Raw genomic sequence first — 14,431 nt, forward strand, 5'->3', positions numbered from 1 at the left:
GATACATGATCTAACGCATGACTGAAAGGTGTGGTTCAGGTATCCCTATGAGGACCACTAACTGACCATATGACCACTGGTGTTGCACATTAGAGACAGACAAAGCATTGACCAACTCTTTATTAATGACCACCACTCTAAAGTCTAAGAATTTCAGGGCAACTCCCCATGATGAGACCTACAACAAATAATCACTCCAATGTGTAGTGTATATTTGCTCATATATCCATGCATATAATTTATACACTCAATATAATCAACATATTCCTAAAAGAAGGCACCTACTGTTTCACTCACAACATATCGTAAGCAGAATAATTCCCTTTTTAAAAAGGTTCTAAAATGAATGATTCTGAGTGGGTAAACACACACACACTCTCATACACGCCATACATTTTGGTACCCTTTGTTAATGAACACTATGTACATGAAGTGCTTGGTTTTCCCCTGAGGAGAAGATTGCAGTTTGCTATGAAGCATTTTGGTTCACTCTGAAAAACAACAAAGCCAGAACATTTCAGAAAGTCAATATACAGTATTTATAATCTGGTGCCTGTCATTTATGGTGCTGTGCATAAAGTAATAACCAGGTAAAAGCAGTGTATCTACGGACATAAATGCACATCTGTGCATAGTACTGTTGCAGAAAGAAACTTATTAATATAATTGGTAATACACTTATTTTTTTAGACATAATATCACCAGATTATTTCAATATAATTCAGATTTACTTTGTAAAGTAAAACTTTCTTAATCTTCATATTTTAGTCATTTAGCAGACGCTCTTATCCAAAGTGTGCATACATTTTCGTACTGGTCCCCCATGGGAATCACACCCACAAACCTGGTGTTGCAAGTACCATGCTCTACCAACTGAGCCACACGTAACTGACCATCTTAACCAGTAGAAGCAGTACCACACAGGATGCCTATCGCCCTGGGTGTGGTTTCAAAGTCAGCTATACACTTTGACAGTGAAGCTACCTTTGTGCATTTATACCAGGGGTGGGCAAACTCTGGCCCGCGAGACCATTCAATCCGGCCCGCAGGAGCTAAAAATTATAATAAAATAAATGTGGGGGGGAATTATAATTTTGGTTATCAAAAACACTCCAGGCCACACTTGAATGTCTAAAACTAGATAAAAAGTATGTAAAAATTATGACTTCTTTTCTGGCCAGCAAATTTATTTTAAAAAAATGTCCAAAAATAATCTGTGCGGCCCTCCATCGAATTTCGAAATCCCGATATGGCCCTCGAGCCAAAAAGTTTGCCCACCCATGGTTTAAACAGTGAGGTATCCTAACATACTACATACTCTAATACACTGGCTAATGCTAGACTAGGGCTGGAGAGTGGATGTCTGGTGGGATGTAAACACGGTGGCTGGTAACAGTGAGAGTGCAAAAGCCTCAGGGTTCGGCCACGCTCTCTGTGCGGTTGCAGAGCGACTCGTAGAGTTCAGAGGTCAGAGAGTAGTTAGAGAAGGCCTGCTTGAATTCCTGCAGGGGGCAGTAGACTCCACTACAGCCTGGAATCAACTGGTCCTACAGACACACAGAGAAACAAAGAACATTACATTTACATCATTTAGCAGACGCTCTTATCAACATGTAAGAAAGACAGACACACACACAAAAAGAGATCACTAACTTTCTCAGAGAGAAAGAGAGTCCTGAAAGTGTTTAAATATGTGCACACTTTTGTGAGCCTTGCCTCTTCCCTAGCACACTTGGGTTGCGCCATAGACCAGAGTTTCCGTTCGGAATATATGGCGCTGGACAATGTGACTGGGAAGATTGTAATTTACCGGCCATTTGAGAAATTTACCGGACCCATATGCATTGGGTGCATAACCCATTAGGGAATCCACCCACGGTGCTCAGAATGACAGAAATCACATTTAGATTATGGTCATGCATGTTAACAGAACATGCAACTCATGTAATGAAGCAGCCAATAAAATGTAATATTCAAACATTTGACAAAATGCAATTCGCAGGAACATACCATTCTAAAGAGCACACCTGGGAAAACAACATTCTAAACAGCGCACCTGATAGTGGTTCCATGTGACAGAGATGAACATCTCTGTTAGAAACTTAGAAAGAGGGGGAATCTAAAGATGCAACAACTAGGATGGGTTGCTATATGACGTGGATTGTTTCAAAATCACAAGCTCGTAGGCCGATGCCTATTTTGGAAGCCGCAATTTGGGCAGCGCGCTTGGCAATAGGCCTAGCTGATTATTGAGTTGCGGCTGTCAGTGAAAAACATCAAAAATAGGTGTGAAGATAATGTGTCTTGAGCATCATTTTAAAATGTTGAGACAAGAAGGCGGCGGGAGGGGTGTGTGGTGAAGATATAGGCCAGTCTCTCCAGAATGGCTCAGCTGTCTCCTGACAATTCTTGTGCATTCATTGTTTCATTGTGTTAATTGTTTGCCCTTTGATTAAATTTTTTTTCCCCCATCATTTGGTTACATTAATTTCTGTTAATGCAATTAATTAGTAATTTGCCTGTTCACAACCTGCTAAATTTGTGAGAAACAAGTTTTGGTTTATTACATCATTTAAGAGATTTGTAAATGTTTTCATTGTCTTTTGTTTGGAGTGCTCCATGTGAGCAATGAGCATGTGTCTGGTTACTCTGTCCTGATAATGTTGAGGGCGCCTGAGCACGCATAGAAGTACCTGGCCTTCTGCGCAGAAATGTAGGAAAGTGTTTGTTTTTTTTAACATCCATTGCGAATGATAACATATTAAAACTATAGTTCCTCATAGTAAGCCATTACAAAAATCTTTCCAACAATCACCCTCGATAATCACCAATCCTTGGTGTGAAAGAGCAATGGAAGTTATAGGCTATGAGTTCCATGCACTCATTTATTTAGCCCGAGGCTGGTGATCTCACATTAGTTGACATTGAACTTTTAGATTTTTATCATCATTTTAATTCAGCTTCTGATTAACCACGTGACAATGATTGAGAAACAAAAACGTTATTATTGAAATGAAACTAATCCACGGAAATGCGCATATGAAAATCATAACTGGCATGCAGAACAGTAGACATGGTAGGATAAATTGTAAGCTTCCCCAAACTTGAAACTCACGCGCCACCTATGAAGTCTTTATAAAATAATTGCCTCCACGTTTCCATGGTGGGATTTAGCCTATAGGCTACTTTGAAGCAAGGTAAGACATGCCTCATAATATGTAATAAAACATTCAGGTTTCAAACAATGAAGTATGTTTTCAAAATGCATACTGCCTCCAGCTCACATTGTAAAGCGGTGGGTGGCGTGCTGATAGCCTGTTGACTGTACTTGAATGGTGAATGGGAGGCCTGCTTCAATTACCAGCTGAGAGTTTTTTGTTGTTGATATTTTTAATCCTGCACTGAAACTGTTTTTAACACTGGATTGCATTTAGAATTGTTGCGCAATGAATGGTCTGATAAAAAAGCAGGTTTTACTCCAGCAACAACCAGCTGAGGAGCTGCAGGAGAAATCCCGCTCAAAATAGGCTCTGTATGCTGTGAGTGTGTGATAGTTGTGTTGGATAAATAAGATACACACAGGCCAATTTAATTCCACTAAATTATGCTAATTAACCTATAGACCAGGCTGCTGAGGGGAGGAAGGCTCCTAATAATGGCTGGAACGGAGCGAATAGAATTGCATCAAACACATGGAAACCACGTGTTTGATGTATTTGATATCATTCCACTCCAGCCATTACCACGAGCCCGTTCTCCCCTATTAAGGTGCCACCAACCTCCTGTGCTATAGACCGATAAGCATGAGGGTCAAATGTATTTCCATCGACTGGTATTTCCATCAATGAATAAAAAGCATTATATTGCAATGGGATATTTTTTCTCCCGGTCATTTTGGCCGGCAACAGTTTTATTTATCGGCTTTTTATTTATTTATTTTTGGCCAAAAGCCGGCAATTGCCGGCTAACGGAAACCCTGCCCTAGACCATACCTTGCCAATGTAGGACACTTTAATGAAGGCCTCTTTGGTCTGCCTGTGTTGATGCAGCTCCAGGGTGATGTCAGCGGCGTACGGTGGCCATCGCATGTCAAAAACACCCAGAGCCATGAGACAGGGCATCAGAGTGGTGTCGTGGGCAGAGTACAGGAACAGCTTCCTGAGAGATAAAACACATATGTGAAAATGCCCTCAGATCATTTCTGATGTTCAGCAACGAGTAGGGGTAGCGAACGAAAAACGAAGACTGTGCCATTAAGAAAAGGACATTTGCTACCATCAAGTGGTTGGGTTGAGATCTGCAGTTCAACAAATCTCTTATTGGCTGTGTTTTCTATTGCAGTCATCCAGTACCCCCAACAGTACCTCCCAACAGTACCCCCCAACAGTACCTCCCAACAGTACATATTTTTGTTGTGGCCCCGGAGAAGCACACCGGAATCTACTTGTCAACTAATCATCAAGCCCTTGCAGGTGCTCCTTGCTCAAATCGAACCGTAATCTGCACCGCTCATTCATGTTGTCACCAATGCAGCATGATGCATCATTCAGAAACATGCATCTCTTTTCCATAAAATATACAGTACCAGTCAAAGGTTTGGACACACCTAATCATTCCAGGGTTTTTCTTTATTTTTTACTATTTTCTACATTGTAGAATAATAGTGAAGACATCAAAACTATGAAATAACACATATGGAATCATGTAGTAACCAAAAACGTGTTAAACAAATCAAAATATATGTTATATTTGCCTTGATGACAGCTTTGCACACTCTTGGTATTCTCTCAAGCAGCTTCATGAGGTAGTCACCTGGAATGGATTTCGATTAACTGGTGTGCCTTGTTAAAAGTTCATTTGTGGAATTTCTTTCCTTCTTAATGCGTTTGAGCCAATCAGTTGTGTTGTGACAAGGTAGGGGTGGTATACAGAAGATAACTCTATTTGGTAAAAGACCAAGTCCATATTATGGCAAGAACAGCTCAAGTAAGCAAAGAGAAACGACAGTCCATCATTACTTTAAGACATGAAATTTCAATAACTTTGAAAGTTTATTCAAGAGCAGTCGCAAAAACCATCAAGCGCTATGAGGAAACTGGCTCTCATGAGGACCGCCACAGGAAAGGAAGACCCAGAGTTACCTCTGCTGCAGAGGATAAGTTCATTAGAGTTAACTGCACCTCAGATTGCAGCCCAAATATATGCTTCACAGAGTTCAAGTAACAGACACATCTCAACATCAACTGTTCAGAGGAGACCGCGTAAATCAGGCCTTCGTGGTCGAATTGCTGCAAAGAAACCACTACTAAAGGACACCAATAAGAAGAAGAGACTTGCTTCGGCCAAGAAACACGCGCAATGGACATTAGACCGGTGGAAATCTGTCCTTTGGTCTGTGTGAGATTTTTGGTTCTAACCGCCGTGTCTTTGTGAGACGCAGAGTAGGTGGACGGATGATCTCCGCATGTGTGGTTCCCACCGTGAAGCATGGAGGAGGTGTGATGGTGCTTTGCTGGGACACTGTCTGTGATTTATTCAGAATTCAAGGCACACTTAACCAGCATGGCTACCACAGCATTCTGCAGCGATACGCCATCCCATCTGGTTTGCGCTTAGTGGGACTATCATTTGTTTTTCAAAAGGACAATGACCTAAAACACACCTCCAGGCTGTGTAAGGGCTATTTGACCAAGGAGAGTGATGGAGTGCTGTATCAGATGACCTGGCCTCCACAATCCCTCGACCTAATAATATAATAATATGCCATTTAGCAGACGCTTTTATCCAAAGCGACTTACAGTCATGTGTGCTTACATTTTTACGTATGGGTGGACTGCAGAGTGAAGGAAATGCAGCAAACAAGTGCTCAGCATGTGTGGGAACTCCTTCAAGAGTGTTGGAAAGGCATTCCTCATGAAGCTGGTTGAGAGACTGCCAAGAGTGTGCAAAGCTGTCATCAAGGCAAAGGGTGGCTACTTTTGAAGAATCTCAAATATAAAATATATTTTGATTTGTTCAACACTTTTTGGGTTACTACATGATTCCATATGTGTTATTTCATAGTGTTGATGTCTTCACTATTATTCAATGTAGAAAATAGTAAAAATAAAGAAAAACCCTTGAACGAGTACAGTTGAAGTCGTACGTTTACATACACTTAGGTTGGAGTGATTAAAACTTGTTTTTCAACCACTCCACAAATTTCTTGTTAACAAACTATAGTTTTGGCAAGCCGGTTAGGACATCTACTTTGTGCATTACACAAGTCATTTTTCCAACAATTGTTTACAGACAGATTATTTCACTTATAATTCACTGTATCACAATTCCAGTGGGTCAGAAGTTTACATACACTAAGTTGACTGTGCATTTAAACAGCTTGGAAAATTCCAGAAAATGATGTAATGGCTTTAGAAGCTTCTGATAGGCTAATTTACGTCATTTGAGTCAATTGGAGGTGTACCTGTGGATGTATTTCAAGGCCTACCTTCAAACTCAGTGCCTCTTTGCTTGACATCATGGGAAAATCAAAAGAAATCAGCCAAGACCTCAGAAAAGAAATTGTAGACCTCCACAAGTCTGGTTCATCCTTGGGAGCAATTTCCAAATGCCTTAAGGTACCACGTTCATCTGTACAAACAATATTATGCAAGTATAAACACCATGGGACCACGCAGCCGTCATACCGCTCAGGAAGGAGACGCGTTCTGTCTGGTGCGAAAAGAGCAAATCAATCCCAGAACAACAGCAAAGGACCTTGTGAAGATGCTGGAGGAAACAGGTACAAAAGTATCTATATCCACAGTAAAACGAGTCCTATATCGACATAATCTGAAAGGCCGCTCAGCAAGGAAGAAGCCACTGCTCCAAAACCACCATAAAAAAGCCAGACTACGGTTTGCAACTGCACATGGGTACAAAGATTGTACTTTTTGGAGAAATGTCCTCTGGTCTGATGAAACAAAAATAGAACTGTTTGGCCATAATGACCATCGTTACGTTTGGAGGAAAAAGGGGGTGGCTTGCAAGCCAAAGAACACCATCCCAACCGTGAACCACGGGGGTGGCAGTATCATGCTGTGGGGGTGCTTTGCTGCAGGAGGGACTGGTGCACTTCACAAAATAGATGGCATCATGAGGAAGGAAAATTATGTGGATATATTGAAGCAACATCTCAAGACATCAGTCAGGAAGTTAAAGCTTGGTCGCAAATGGGTCTTCCAAATGGACAATGACCCCAAGCATACTTCCAAAGTTGTGGCAAAATGGGTTAAGGACAACAAAGTCAAGGTATTGGAGTGGCCATCACAAGGCCCTGACCTCAATCCTATAGAACATTTGTGGGCAGAACTGAAAAAGCGTGTGCGAGCAAGGAGGCCTACAAACCTGACTCAGTTACACCAACTCTGTCAGGAGGAATGGGCCAAAATTCACCCAAGTTATTATGGGAAACGTTTCACCCAAGTTAAACAATTTAAAGGCAATGCTACCAAATACTAATTTAGTGTATGTAAACTTCTGACCCACTGGGAATGTGATAAAAGCTTAAATAAATAATTGTCTCTACACATTCTTAAAATAAAGTGGTGATCCTAACCGACCTAAAACAGGGAATTTTTACTAGGATTAAATGTCAGGAATTGTGAAAAACAGAGTTTAAATGTATTTGACTAAGGTGTATGTAAACTTCCGACTTCAACTGTAGGTGTGTCCAAACTTGACTGGTATGTTTGAATTTTCTAACTCGTTTTCATTGGGAAGGCAGATAAAGCGATTTTATCAAAAGCAAATCAGTTTTGCATGTGAAAACACAGAATCCTAGTCATTAATCCACGTGCTAAAATCTACGTCACTTTGTCGTCGGCCAGAGCCCGGTTCACACCCGGGAGGCAGCTCTGTTCCAAAATGAATTCAATCAGTGTAAGAGCAGCTTACCTGTTGGGCTCTGAGGTTGTGCCCTGTAGTTGGTCTTCTATGTTACCCATCAGGGTGTGGAAGAGGGGACCCACACACAGCTGCAGGTTCTCCCTGATCACAACAAGCAAACCCCAGATAAGATTAAGAAAACAACTGTCATGGGGGATTTTTTTTCTTCAGAATAAAGTATTTTTGGGACAGAATAATCTAAAACACCTCTAATTAAGTCTGATTTCAGAATGTGGAATAAGGAAGCAGCTTATGCTCATGAAACAGGGAACTACATTGTCTCTGTGTTCTACTCCCCGACCCTCTACACAGGCTGATCTGTATTTACATCCCACTGCCCTTTGACCCCTGACCTCTTGCTGGGTTCGTAGATGTGACATATCATCTCCACAGCCCTCTGCTCCACGGTGTTCCTCCAGGAGTCCAGGGCTGGTGGGCAGGGCAGGCCATGTGTCTATTAGAATACACACACATGTTGTAATGTTAAAATCTCTATGCAACACAAACGAAATGACAGTATCACTCTTTATACCGTTGGATCTCATAATACATTTTGGTAACAAAAGGTTTGAAATTAAGAATATATATATATATTTTACTAGGCTATGTTTTAGTCATGGCTATTGTATCTTTGTTGCATTGTGTCACCTCTCTGGCCACCATGTCGTCCCTGATGAGGATGAAGTCAACCCGTTGGTGGGCAGCGATGCCCAGAGCACTCTGGATGCTCCTCAGGTCCGCAGCGATGTCTGGCAGAGTGGACGACTCCGCCCAGCGATGACTACAACACACACAGACACAGCCAATCACAAAAATCAACAAGAGAGAAACATCCCATCACAAACATTAACAAGTGAGAGATCCAGCCAATCACAAAAATCTACAAGAAAGGGACCCAGCCAGTCACTCACCCGCTGAGGAGTTTGAGCAGTCTGCACCCGTGGTAGTTAGGGTACAGGATCTCTGACTCTGCCTCAGTCGTCAGAATGGAAACCATGTCTTCAGAAGAAGAGAGGGGGCGCAATATTAGGAGATAGGAAATACTGGCCTATGACACACACCCCTCATTTGCACACAAACAAACGGTGACACCTACCTCTCTGGCTTTGTTGGAACAGCCCTGCCACCAGGCACTTGGCAGACTCTATTGTCCTCACAATGTTAGTGGAACGCACACTGGGAGAGAGAGAAGAAACTGCATATATATTATACATTAGAATAATATATCAATGTCTTGTACATGTACTGTGGTATTATGTCTTCAACCTTTATGTTACCTAGCCTTCTGTTACCTTGCCTGATGTTACCTAGCCTGATGTTACCTAGCCTGATGTTACCTAGCCTGATGTTACCTTCAGTAGCCTTATGTTACCTAGCCTGATGTTACCTACAGTAGCCTGATGTTACCTACAGTAGCCTGATGTTACCTACAGTAGCCTGATGTTACCTACAGTAGCCTGATGTTACCTACAGTAGCCTGATGTAACCTACAGTAGCCTGATGTAACCTACAGTAGCCTGATGTTACCTAGGTGACAGTTCAGGTGGTCCTTTACGCTTCAGCAAACAAAGGAATGCCTTTTTTTGTTGAGTGCTCCAACTCCTTTTTACCTCAAATTAGTCATTTTTGACGTTTTTCTTGGTAAGCCATTCTTGTTGCCTAAGTGACCTTTATGTTAGCTAGCCTGATGTTACCTAGGTTACCTTTATGTTACCTAGATGTGGATCTGCTTTATAGCCAACTTCTTTGTCATTGTCAAGCCAAACAATGACTGAGTTGGCTACAGAACGTGACTACCAGAATGTGACTACCAGGCTACTGTCAAGAGCACATGTGGCTGTGGTACTTACTTGACCTCTGTAGGGCTGAAGGTGGGGTTGAGGAAGGATGTGGTACTTACTAGACCTCTGTAGGGCTGAAGGTGGGGTTGAGGAAGGATGTGGTACTTACTAGACCTCTGTAGGGCTGAAGGTGGGGTTGAGGAAGGATGTGGTACTTACTAGACCTCTGTAGGGCTGAAGGTGGGGTTGAGGAAGGATGTGGTACTTACTAGACCTCTGTAGGGCTGAAGGTGGGGTTGAGGAAGGATGTGGTACTTACTAGACCTCTGTAGGGCTGAAGGTGGGGTTGAGGAAGGCCGTGTCCTGGATGTACCTCTTCCTCAGCCTCTCTCCCAGCTCATACAGCTGCTGCATGCCCACCGTGGTCAACTGACCTGGGTACGTACCCCCCTGCAGGGGAGAGAGACAGGGGTCAAAGGTTAGATTTGAGGTTTTATTTATTCGCACCAAAGAAAATAAGTGAAAGACAAAACAGTACAGATTTAAAAAACTGGTAAAGACAGTGTGCAGGTGAGGTTGGAAGCCCAAAAGGGCTGATATGAAAACCACACCACAAATATACGTTTAAAAAAAACGTTTGTTCAATCAGTTAAACAAAGCATATGAATTATAATTGTATATGATATACTCAGTATACAAGAAAAACCATGTTTGATTATGTGTGTGTGCATGTGTGTGTGTGAGAGTTAGGCTACATGGAGGGGATTATTGGGTAGTTTGGTACATCAGGCTGACCCCCAGTCTTTGCTTGAAGTTATTATGGGATGATGAGGTTTTGGCAATGTGAAGATAAGAATTCCAGAGTATGGTACCTAAGTATCTGATAGAGAATTGATTATGTGAGGTGCTGCAGTGGGGATGGTGAAGGTTATTGCAGTGTTAGATCTATGGATTTCAGAACTAACCTGGAAGAATCCATTGAAGGGTTTAGGTAAACTGTATGAGAGGTATGAGTATTTGTAGATGAAAGTGCATAATTGGCGTACGTTAATGTCGTTAATAGACAAGATATTGAGTTTCTTAAACAAAGTTGCAGATGGAGCCAGGTAATTAGAGGAGCTGGCTTGCAAATGTATTTTGCATGATGAGTAATTTGTGTAGGTAGGAGGCATAGAGGTGCCTTCGGAAACTATTCAGACCCCTTGACTTTATCCACATTTTGTTACGTTACAGCCTTATTCTAAAATGGATTAAAAAAATAATAATCCTCAGCAATCTACACATAATAACCCCATAACGATAAAGTGAAAACAGGTTTTTAGACATTTTTGCACATTTATTAAAAATAAAAAACTAATATAAGTTATTTAGATAAGCATTCAGAACCTTTGCTAGGAGACTCGAAATTGAGCTCAGGTGCATCCTGTTTCCATTGATCATCCTTGAGATGTTTCTACAACTTGATTGGAGTCCACGTGTGGTAAATTCAATTGATTGGACATGATTTGGAAAGGCACACACGTCTCTATATGGTCCCACAGTTGACAGTGCATGTCAGAGCAAAAACCAAGCCTTGAGGTCGAAGGAATTGTTCGTAGAGCTCCGAGACAGGCTTGTTCCTTGAGCTGGCTGTCCGGCCAAACTGAGAAATCGGGGGAGAAGGGCCTTGGTCAGGGAGGTGACCAAGAAACCGATGGTCACTCTGAGAGAGCTCCAGAGTTCCTCTGCGGAGATGGGAGAACCTTCCAGAAGGACAACCATCTCCGCAGCACTTCACCAATCAGGCCTTTATGGTAGAGTGACCAGACGGAAGCCACTCCTCAGTAAAAGGCACATGACAGCCCGCTTGGAGTTTGCCAAAAGGCACCTAAAGACTCTCAGACCATGAGAAACAAGATTCTCTGGTCAGATGAAACCAAGATTGAACTCTTTGGCCTGAATGCCAAGATCACGTCTGGAAGAAACCTGGCACCATCCCTACGGTGTAGCATGGTGGTGGCAGCATCATGCTGTGAGGATGTTTTTCAGAGGTAGGGACTAGTCAGGATCGAGGCAAATAAAGAAATATTCCAAACATAGTCTGGGATAGTTGTGGGATGCGATAGATCCCAAATTAATACAACCACTAGCATCAAAAAACATTTTTAAGCAATGAGGCTGATGCAACAGATCAGAACGTTTCGCTTAAAATGTTGACAAACTATTAGGCTATTTCTTTACATTATAAGCGCATCAAGGCGCACACGGCAGTAGGCTACAAGTGCGAATTTTCCAAAATGCAATCAATTAACGGGAAAACACCATTCTCAAAAGTGACCGCAAATACAATTACGCATGTAATGCTTTTATTATAAAGGTGCATTTTTATGGTGAAAATTATCTTCCCCAAACTTGAAACTCACGCGCTGCTTATTTGGCCACTTTAGTTGTGATACAAACCTTATTAAAACATATAGGCCTATGGGCTAGGCTACATGAGGTGTGCGACTATGATTTGAAAACTTTTGTTTTAAAGGAATGTGCTGTTTCTTCCCTTACTGCACACAAGCTGGGCATCATTCACAAGTGATAATATATCATTCACAAGTGATAGGCTAATATTGTCACCCATCAGACTATTCTTGATTTAATCTTGTCTTCACATATACTAAATAATATTTGTGTGAAATTTGTTTTGATTTAGAATGGGGAAAAAAATACATGTCATCTATGCACTTAAATAGCGAATGGAGGACGCTTTTCCCATGGTTCATTTTCATGACAGCCAGGTAGGCTATACTCCTGTTGTAAAGAGAAGCAATGTGCTTAATATTAGGAAAGTTGAGAAATAAATATAGTAGGTCTAGCCTATAGAAATCTGATGGGATCCTCCTCTTTTTAAATAGAAGCCATCACTCTGTTTTCTCACACAATTGCATAGCCTATAGAAATGTTGCGCAACATGAGCTCTCATGAAGTGTTTGATTAGATTTTCAATTACATTTGCATTGATGTCAGAGTGATTAGAGGAACAATAGAGTGCTGAGTACCAGGCAGTTAGCAAGTTTGGTAAGCTACTAATGACCATCAGCAGCATCAGAGCTAGGAGAAGCCTAATTACTGTGACTAAACGGTCACGTGGAATTTGACTGCCATCATGACTCGTGACCAACGGTGTGGCGGTAATACGGTCACCGTAACAGCCCTAACCATACTTATCAAAGCGCCTACTCCTCACCCTGACCCTCTCTCTCTAGGTACTACTTCCTCTGCTCGCTCATACACACACACTCACGGTCAATATGTTGGCCCGGTAGCTGTCCTCCACCGGTGAGGAGGGCCGTGGACCTCCTTCCAGGTCTGTCACCACGTAGTTGATCTGTGTGTGTGCTGGGGGTTCCAGGAGGTTAGGCACCCACTGGGCCTGAGAGACAGGACAAGGAAGTATTTTAGCTTTTCAGATACTAGTGACCATACCTTCAGCATGCCAATGAGGCTAAACATGAACGGCTTTCCCTCAACTTTAGTCCTGGGAAACAGAGCATCAGGTCAGTCATATATTCTTGCATGACACAGGCAGAGACGGAAGAGGAAGCGAGACATCCCACTCCCTCATTTTTTCTGGTTCATATACCGTCAATTAACTAAGCAGATCATTCACACCCAGCTGCTAATGCATTGGTGCCTATGGGAGAACCACCCCGTTAAGCAGACCGGAACTGACCATTTTTTTCTATGGTAAAATGCCTGAGTGGGACATCTTTATTTATTCACCATCTTTGACACCGGTGGTCCCTCACCTCCATGACATCCGGTATAGACTTCAGCGGAGTTCGGGCTCCGTGGCGGAACAGGACTTGCACGAGTTTGAGCTCGTAAGGAGAAGGTGGTTCCGTGCATGCGGGGTTCGAACCCGTCTGATTAGTTTCCGTCTTCTTCTGAGACCAGAGCATGGATCCGAACGCCATGGACACCGAGCCCAGAACACCTGCTTTGGTCCAGAGGTTCCTCATCCTCATGATTACTGTGCTGCCGAGACAGACCGCCCAATTACAACATTGAAAACATATTTAGCTAGCACACTGTCAATCATTTACAGCGAACCAGTTTATGAACTTAATAAATTGTAATGTTGTTAGCGATTCCGAACTTTCTTTCCGGGTAGTTATACAACTGCAGTTTGGGTGAACCTGGCACTTGATACTTTGGTGGCGATGGAAGCAAGTTAAGAAGCAGGAGCTACGAACAAGTTGGCTGCCACTAAGCTAATGACTGTTAGCTAGCTAGCCGTCAAGATCGAGCATTTGCTGCAGACTGAAGGTTAGCTAGCTAACGTTACAGAGATCAACAAATGTCAAACGTCAGAAATTCGTCATTCTATCGATTTGAGGTTACCTAACATTCCATCTCAAGCTACTTGAATGGCACACGATTTTGAACTGAAATGTACTTACTTTTAATAAGCACTGGAACAGTTTGCTAGCCAACAAATATTTCAGATAAAAATCCGCTATGGACTAACTCCGGCTATTTTGAAAACACGGCACCGGTTAAGGACAAAAGGTTTTTTGGAATATGTAGTCCTTTCTGGTATGATCCATGCTTTGAAAGCGAATCAATGGTAGCGGTAAACTACTCTTCCCGAAAAAGCTGCCCAAACGCGTCATTTCCCTCTCCCCCCATAAACTGTATTACGACACTTTTTACAAATATGTTTTATAAGTTAACAAAGATAGGCCATACCC

At 42.2% G+C, this 14,431-nt stretch overlaps 1 protein-coding gene across 1 annotated transcript; it reads right to left on the bottom strand.

The window, feature by feature from the left end:
- Positions 1 to 102: 102 nt before the first annotated feature.
- Positions 103 to 14,228, bottom strand: LOC311143502 (lysophosphatidic acid phosphatase type 6-like). Its single transcript, XM_084179329.1, has 11 exons — positions 14,141 to 14,228; positions 13,487 to 13,715; positions 12,982 to 13,110; positions 10,027 to 10,157; positions 9,023 to 9,102; positions 8,838 to 8,925; positions 8,575 to 8,707; positions 8,280 to 8,380; positions 7,936 to 8,028; positions 3,993 to 4,158; positions 103 to 1,547 (listed from the first exon to the last, which is right to left on the bottom strand). The coding sequence occupies exons 2-11, from the start codon at positions 13,703 to 13,705 to the stop codon at positions 1,413 to 1,415; spliced, it is 1,275 nt and encodes a 424-aa protein (XP_084035455.1). The 5' UTR covers positions 13,706 to 13,715; positions 14,141 to 14,228; the 3' UTR covers positions 103 to 1,412.
- Between the last annotated feature and the right edge of the window lie 203 nt (positions 14,229 to 14,431).

Source organism: Coregonus lavaretus, assembly GCF_964263955.1.
Source record: "Coregonus lavaretus genome assembly, chromosome: 16".
NCBI classification, from domain to species: domain Eukaryota; kingdom Metazoa; phylum Chordata; class Actinopteri; order Salmoniformes; family Salmonidae; genus Coregonus; species Coregonus lavaretus.

Excerpts from the sequence above, each read along its gene's own strand:
- LOC311143502 (XM_084179329.1), bottom strand. The coding sequence starts at position 13,705 with ATGAGGATGAGGAACCTCTGGACCAAAGCAGGTGTTCTGGGCTCGGTG. Across the intron at positions 8,381-8,574 it reads ACGACATGGTGGCCAGAGAG|ACACATGGCCTGCCCTGCCC; the intron begins GTGACACAATGC and ends GTATTCTAATAG. Across the intron at positions 1,548-3,992 it reads AAGTGTCCTACATTGGCAAG|GACCAGTTGATTCCAGGCTG; the intron begins GTATGGTCTAGG and ends GTGTGTCTGTAG.